At 37.6% G+C, this 8,113-nt stretch overlaps 1 protein-coding gene across 1 annotated transcript; it reads right to left on the bottom strand.

Annotated features, from left to right (window-relative positions):
* Positions 1 to 3,264: 3,264 nt before the first annotated feature.
* Positions 3,265 to 7,616, bottom strand: LOC111516411 (uncharacterized). Its single transcript, XM_023172579.2, has 2 exons — positions 6,926 to 7,616; positions 3,265 to 4,466 (listed from the first exon to the last, which is right to left on the bottom strand). Exons 1-2 carry the CDS (start codon positions 7,527 to 7,529, stop codon positions 3,397 to 3,399), a joined length of 1,674 nt encoding a protein of 557 aa, XP_023028347.2. The 5' UTR covers positions 7,530 to 7,616; the 3' UTR covers positions 3,265 to 3,396.
* Positions 7,617 to 8,113: the final 497 nt, after the last annotated feature.

Raw genomic sequence — 8,113 nt, 5'->3', positions numbered from 1 at the left:
TACCAGGTACCAAGGTGCTTCATCTCTATTATTCGCATATTCAAAAAGGTAGCGTGAATGACATAAAAAATTAGTTGCCTGTTGTAGTCACATCAAATGCGAAAGCCTAGTATTGGTGCAAAAATGTTAGTTACAAGTAATTTACCTGTTACACTATTGTTATTAGATCGTTTGAAAAATTTTGTCCGTTTCTAACACGTTGACTGCCGCAATGTAAAAAAAAATTATTCCCTTTGGCCAGAATTTTTTTTCTTTCATTTCAGTGTTTTGTAACATAAAATAACTCACAAATTTATTTGTAGAACATGAGATACTTTTATTGAGACAACGATAAAAATGAAATAAAAACAACAGTAAAAATTAATTGGCGCTCCGGGGCGACTTCATTGATTCCAGTGGCGCATTTGCTTTTTCAGCTGCAGGAAAACCCGGAAAAACCTGCAGCACCACATCATCTGAAGATCTTGACATGCCAATGTCCTCTCTCTCATAAAACCAAATGTAGGGTGTCTCCAGAGGCTCCAATAAATTCAATGCATCGCCAGAACACTTCGTGACACGACTATCGTCAAACTTGAACCATTCCGTTTCGTCTTTGACCAAGGCGTAATAATGACCAAATTCAACGCCAGAACCACAGTGAACAATGACTGCATGAATATTATAATAGTGGTCTGCTAGGTTGAAATGTTCATCTATCTCGAACCTTCCAAAGAGTTTCTTGCTTCCGTTAGAGGCTGAGTCTTGTTTGAAAATCATCAGTGTTATTATTAGATTGACACGAAGAGTATTCGACAAGAACCCCAAGAATCTGAAACAATCCTCTTGTTGTCCTAACGAGTATCTAGTGGACTTCAAAGACTCCAGGAAATGGGTTGGAGGAAAAGATGATACCTTCTTACGAAACTGCAGCTGCATGAACAGGTGTTTGAGTTTGATGAATCAGTAGGAAACATTCCCGTTCTCGTTCATTATTAAAACTTCGTTCTTGAAATTCTTCGTCATTAACAACACTTGTTATATGCTATTCATGTAGCAAGTGTTTTCTAAATTATCCAATCCAATTTTCTTCTCTAGATTTTCAGGACAACTATCTACTGATTCGTAAGGAAGAACATGTTTCACAGAATCTCCATAAGAACCATTTCTCAAGCTGCGATCGATCCTTCCAAGTGAAGAAGGGTTTCGTAGAGGGATCGATTCGGCTCTTACTTCATGAAGCTCTTCCACTGAAAGGGAACCAGTTCTACGAAGACTGCAACTCATATTTGAGGGGCAAGAATGACCTGAGTCCACTGACCGCACTGAAAAAAAGAAGGTGGATCAATCACTTGTGAATTCACCTTGATAGGAGACTGATGAATATCCACATATCACGGCTTGTTTCGAAGAGGTTTCAGTTCCGTACTGAAATTAGGGCAATGCATGATCTCATCAAAATTATGTGAAGGAGGAATAGTTCCAAGTACTGAAGCAGCATTGCCATGTTGAATAGCAATACTAATTCTGTCTATGAAAATAATTGTTTACAACAATATTTGTTGTAAGACCCACCTTGGTCTTGGTGTCACGTGGTCTCAATGTATACGTTTTTTCCTATTAGCCGCGTGGCACTAACTTGGTGTCTCGGGATAACTTGCGCAGACACGTCTATCTGACTATGTGACATTATAGCGTAATTTATTAGTTACCGCTGTGCTTAGTTACATATGGTGCATCTACCGTTGAACAAAAGCATTTGCAACAGTTGTGGCAGGTAAAGAAACGAATATTGAATGAATAATGGGGTGCTAGGTTCATCATATAGCTAAAAAACGCAGCAGAGTTGTTTGTTGAAACATTTTTCAATATAGCCGTTTCTTCATATTGCTGTGAATCACTCCCTCAGAAAAATAACGCGGCGGCCGCCGCTGGCCGTCGTTAAACAACTGTGACATGGCCAAGATCGCAGGCAGCCCAGCCAGCAGCGTTGGCGGCTATTCGATGTTCGCACCGTTTCGATGGAATTCCTGCGAATACTCTACCGGCTTCGATGGATTTCTGAGAAATTCTCGACCGGTTTCGGGATAGTTCGTTTGCCGTATATAAACGCTACCCACGAGCATATCGATATAGTCAAGTTTAAGTGACAGTGCGGTACGCTGCCATTTAATAAGGCGATATACATTCGAATATTGGTTGAAATTTTAGTTCAAGTGTTTTTTTTTTGTATTAACAATGAAATAAAGTTTAATTTATAATAATAATGATAATAATAGCTTTTATTACCCAACAGTTAAACACCATTTACAGGGTTAACTAAGTAGATTAAAAAAGTAATATAGGTGCTTATAATTACAAAGTTACAATTTGAGAAAGTGAGTAACAAAAATATAATATAATAAAATAAAAAAACTATCAAAAATTCTCCATGAAATACTGAGATGAAGCTTCAACAATATATTCTAGTGCTAGGAAATCAAAATGAATATCACACAAATTTGAAATTAAACTGAAATTATTGCAAATGCTAAAGATAGGTGACTTGTGGTACAAATTGGTTCTGGCCAGTCGGCTGTAAAAAGTTTTTGTACTTCTAGTTCTAAAATGAGGCACACAGAAACCTATAAAGAGATAACACCTTCTTAGCATCCACATTGTTGTGCAGTAATTTATGCAGGAAAATTATTCCAACAAGTTTTCTGCGTAATTCAAGACTTTCAATATTGAATGTTATGGTAAGAGATTTATATGGAATACCTCTAACATGGTGGATACCATAATATTTGAAGTAAATAGACTTTAGGAAACGATGTTCAATTCTTTCAGTTGATATATTGTAGCAATTGTAGAATGGAGACCATAGAACAGGGCCATATTCTAATTTTGACCTTACGTAGGCTAAATGAAGAGTAAATAGAGCAGATAAGTTTGATGCAGTGTAGTCAATTATTGGTAAACCCACGGGGAAAACGAATCAATCTACAACATGAAGCAATAGAAAGACAATCTGAATTGAGATTTATCACTGAGTTGATTCAACCTTCAGCATGTAATCTGCAGCGGAAATATTGGGGCACCAGAATACCTATAAATCGTTACTTCATTCATGGAACGAGGTATCATAGCCGCCATGTTCGTGACACCATTGCTTGGATAATTTGCCTACTTACCCAGTTACCAATATTGAATTTAATCCGTGCTGGAATTTTCTAGGTTACCTACCAATTAAATTATTCGGTCATCCGCAGAACAAAGGTTTCTGAAAAAGTGAAAAATATATCGTTCGAGTTGAATATCATCTTTATTCAAATAGGTTCCTGAAAATAGGATTGATTGAAAAATGATCACTATCAGGCATTGCAAAATTATAATACCGCCTTAGTATTCAACTATCACAACCCGTATACTGTATCTTCATTTCTTCTTTCCTTTGCCTTTCCCTTTGCCCTTTTCTTTCCCTTTATCTTTCCCCTTTTTCCCGCTAGGAGCCTCTTCCGGTCCGGCATCCAGCGGATCGTACTGAGTATCTCTCGTTTCTTGTTTGGGAATGGGCTTCAGGTCTTTGCCTTTCGGAGTGCACAATTCAAGTTCTAAATTCTGTTTCTTATCGACTCCTTCGCTTTTCTTCCCGATTCGAAGAATAAATAACTCTTTATTGGGATCTGAGAACTCCGTGAACTGTGTACCATCTGGTGAAGTAGCAACTGGGGGGTTTACCACAACGTTGTTGCCGGTATTTGCGCCGGATCCGCCCATTTTGAACGCGAAAGGCATGTTCTGATTGCCCTGAGTAACACCCGGCCTCATGGACAGTACTTGTTCTTGTTTCGCTTTCTTCCCGGGTTTTCCAGGCACACAAATACAGCGGTCGCTACTGCCGGAGCCGATAGAGGCATTGGGATCCACTTGCTCCACTTTGTTCTTATCCTTGTGAACGCGGATGGTCAGCGAATTTCCTCCCATTGCAGCACCAATCTCTTGGTAATTTCCTTCAGGCTCGGGCTCTTGATAACTCGGTCCGAATTGTCCAAAAGCACATGGAGGCTCTAGCAACCCACCGCATTCTTCACAAGGGGTATTAGGACGTTGGTTGAACCCTCTTGCTTGGCTAGGCATACATGGAGGGTAAGGCATACTAGCACACTCGTAACAAGGAGTCATCATGTTTTGGGGATACCCCATCATTCCCGCTCCCATGGGGTCGCCTTGGGGCCAACAAGGTGCGTTTGGTAATGACCCACACTCGTTGCATGGTACTTGTGATTGAGGATATGAGTCGAGCCTTGGAGTTCCTTGATCCATTGGACAAGGAGAAAATGGACAGGAGGTATTTCTTCCTTCGCTTGATTCAAAGCAAGGAGAAGATGGACAACAGGTATTTCTTCCTTCAGGCTGGTTAGGTGGCTCAGTTACTCTGCAAGGGACCTTTGGACACTCGATATTCTGTTTTTGCTGTTGTTGTCTAGGGCTACATTTTTCTTTACCTGAAAAAGATCACATTTAGAGCATGAGACTCGTTCAACTACTAAAATCCGCATATTTTTACTACCATTTACTACCATATCAGGATCTGAATTCAGTGAATTTCCCAGAACTTTGTGTTTTGTGTTGTTGTTTGTGTTAACGAAACGCGCAAGTCGAGAAACAGCTTTTTTGTTCTGATCAGGTGCTGCAATCTATTCATCAACTACGTAATTCGAAAAAAAAATTGGTCAGGAGATATCCGACAGTATAATAATAATAATAATAATAATAACTTTATTCACAACGTATACAGATTAGAGTACCTACAATTAAAACAAAATGTGTGAACAAAGTAGTTTAGCGCTAAGAGCAGAGCTCTTGTTTCGCAAGAAGTTATAAAAAATATGTGAGTACATAAATATTTGTATAAAAATTTGTATGGCTTTCATGGAGTAGAAACTACAAAACATTTTATTAAATTTTGTGAATTTGGTGTTATAGTTGAGCAAATTATATTTCGGCTTGAGGTAAAATAGGCCGATTAAATACTAGACAAACATAAAGTAAGAAAAATAGATAAAACCTTAGAGAAATATTACACGTTCTATAAGAATAAAATATTATTGTACAAATAGATAAAATCTTAGGCAATATGGATAAAATTATGCTACATTAAAATTATGATACAACTTTGGGATAAATTTGACTAAGACTAACTTATTTTACTCTAACAGATGTTTTTTAAATTGTCTATCTTTTTCGAAAATGTGTTTTCTTATTTGTATAACACCGTGAGGTACGGTGTTATATAATTTAGTTGCCATGAAAGAATATGCTCTTTGTGAAATTGAATTTTTAACAGTAGGATATGTTAGTTGGTCGAGATGTCGTGTGTTATAGTCATGGTTTCGTGATGATGCTTTATTTTTGTTGAAATGATACTTCACGTTTGTACAATAGTAATATAATTGTCTCATATCCATAACTTCACGCTCTTTATACAGGAGATCTGACGAAAAACATGAAAGAATATGCTCTTTGCGAAATTTACTTTTTAACAGTATGATATGTTAGTTGGTCGAGATGTCGTGTGTTATACCTAGTCGTGGTTTCGTGATAATGCTTTATTTTTGCTGAAATGATACTTCACGTTTGTACAATAGAAATATAATTGTCTGATATCCATAACTTCACCCTCTTTATACAGGAGATCTGACGAAAAACATGAAATAATATGCTCTTTGCGAAATTTACTTTTTAACAGTAGGATATGTTAGTTGGTCGAGATGTCGTGTGTTATACCTAGTCGTGGTTTCGTGATGATGCTTTATTTTTGCTGAAATGATACTTCACGTTTGTACAATAGTAATATAATTGTCTCATATCCATAACTTCACCCTCTTTATACAGGAGATCTGACGAAAAACATGAAAGAATATACTCTTTGCGAAATTTAACAGTAGGATATGTTAGTTGGTCGAATGTCGTGTGTTATACCTAGTCGTGGTTTCGTGATGATGCTTTATTTTTGCTGAAATGATACTTGACGTTTGTACAATAGTAATATAATTGTCTCATATCCATAACTTCACCCTCTTTATACAGGGATCTGACGAAAAACATGAAAGAATATGCTCTTTGCGAAATTTACTTTTTAACAGTAGGATATGTTAGTTGGTCGAGATGTCGTGTGTTATAGTCATGGTTTCGTGATGATGCTTTATTTTTGCTGAAACGATACTTCACGTTTGTACAATAGTAATATAACTGTCTCATATCCATAACTTCACCCTCTTTATACAGGAGATCTGACGAGAAACGTGAATTTCTAGACATGATCAACTTCATGAATCCCCTTTGTAATACCTCTAACAGATTGAGGTGTACACGCAGAGCTGATCCCCATGCTGTTATAGCAATCTCAAATGGCTCTCTACTAGGGAACTATATAATTGATTAAGTTCTTTGTGAGGTAAGTAATTTTTCAAGGAACGGAAGTTGTGAAGCATTGTATATTTTATATAAGAGTCCCATCTTAAGTTTCTATCTATGTAGACGCCCAAGTATTTGATTTCTCTCAGGGAATCTATTTTTATTGTTTTCTTGTTCGCCGACATCAAGAGTTTCAAATGGACAATCATTGGATAGATTGCAGCTAAAAGGATGAAAATTAGTTTATTCCAGATTCACTGTCAGAAGCCTTTGGTCAAACCATTTTTTGAGCAAGTGGAAATCTGTTTCTACGTTCTTTTTCAAATCAAGCCAAGTGTCTGCCTCATAGTATATCGCAGTATCGTCTGCGTATCCAATTATTTTCCCAACGTATGCTTCAATAACGATGATTTTTATCCTGAGCGTGTTACTTATTATTTTTTTACAGAAAGTGGAGATGATTGAGATCAATAAATATCCACTAGTACTACTTGTAGCAATTCTAAAGTTCCTCATACCTATAATATAAAAATGTATCAAAACTTACCTTTTCCTGCCCTCTTATATCTGTACAATGACTTTCCCTCTTTGTCTTTGAAAAGTACGGACTTGTCCTGCAAATTCATTTGGAACTGGGTGACAATCAGTTTTCCGAAACAAGACATCCTGATGTAGACTCCAATTTTTCCAATAACCTCACCTTCTGCCTTGCTGATATCGAAAACATCTTTTAAGGTTTTGGCGGTAGGCGCGACTCCATCAGAAGTAGAGACGCTGTCGATGAGTTCAGTAAATAAGTTAGCGATGGATATCAGAGCACTTCCTATTTCGACTTTTTCCGGTAACCATCCTGGCTGCATTTTTTTGAAAACTGTGACGAGTACATCCAACTTGGACATGCACTCTGTTGCTTGCTGCGGCGATAAAGAGAATAGGCACGATTTTCCACTTTTGATAGAGCTTTCTGTGACCTCGTATGTGTTTTTGGGGTTGAAGTCTGCCTCGCATACGTCTAGAGGGGCGTTATCCAAAAATTGAAATGAAACGCATTTTTCCCCGGGAGGTGCATCACACTCGCATTTAGGTTCAAGTTTCACATTATCCACCAAGAATTCCAATAAAAAGAGATTTTCCGTGGCAATTTTATCCATATCCTTTACGAAAAATTTTACTTAATACCTATTTGTCATTGTATGATGATCTGATAACGTCAGCTTGACATTGACTGACACAGTGAAAATTAATTTTTAGAACACTGGCCCGTTACTTAGTGAAAATCAAAAACACAATGCACGATGAAAGTCACAAATCAGGGATGAATAGGCGAATCACAATCGAAAGGTCGTGAGTTCGATCCCAACCTCAACCGAGTGTTTTTCTAGTTGAAGCTGGAGTGATTCTGCATATGGCTGAAAGACTGCGATTAGCCATGACACTCTCTAGGTGGCTTGGGAAGTTATTAACATTGCTTACTCAGAACCAAGCAGTTGATGCCGTTGACACCCAAGAAAATTACAAGTTTTCACAGTATAACCTTTATTTTCGATATGCTTTTCACTACGTAGTGTTAGGTTGTTTCAGAAGTTTTGTCTGTTTTTATTTCATGTGTTATTGTAGCTCCATATCTCGATAAATATTCATTCTACTATGTCATGGTACTGTAGATCGACCTACAGTAATCCTGGACCAGCGGCGGATCATCAGAGGAGGCAAGGGAAACTTAGCCTCCCCATAA

This window comes from Leptinotarsa decemlineata, unplaced genomic scaffold, assembly GCF_025532065.1.
Source record: "Leptinotarsa decemlineata unplaced genomic scaffold, Ldec_3_MD MMD2_tig00000035_RagTag_RagTag, whole genome shotgun sequence".
Lineage (NCBI taxonomy): Eukaryota > Metazoa > Arthropoda > Insecta > Coleoptera > Chrysomelidae > Leptinotarsa > Leptinotarsa decemlineata.
The sequence above is the reverse complement of the archived record's forward strand: the minus strand, read 5'-3'. Positions and strand labels throughout refer to the sequence as shown.

Coding starts and splice junctions, on each gene's coding strand:
- LOC111516411 (XM_023172579.2), bottom strand. CDS start 7,529: ATGGATAAAATTGCCACGGAAAATCTCTTTTTATTGGAATTCTTGGTG. Junction 4,467..6,925: donor ATATAAGAGGGCAGGAAAAG/GTAAGTTTTGAT, acceptor GATCTTTTTCAG/GTAAAGAAAAATGTAGCCCT.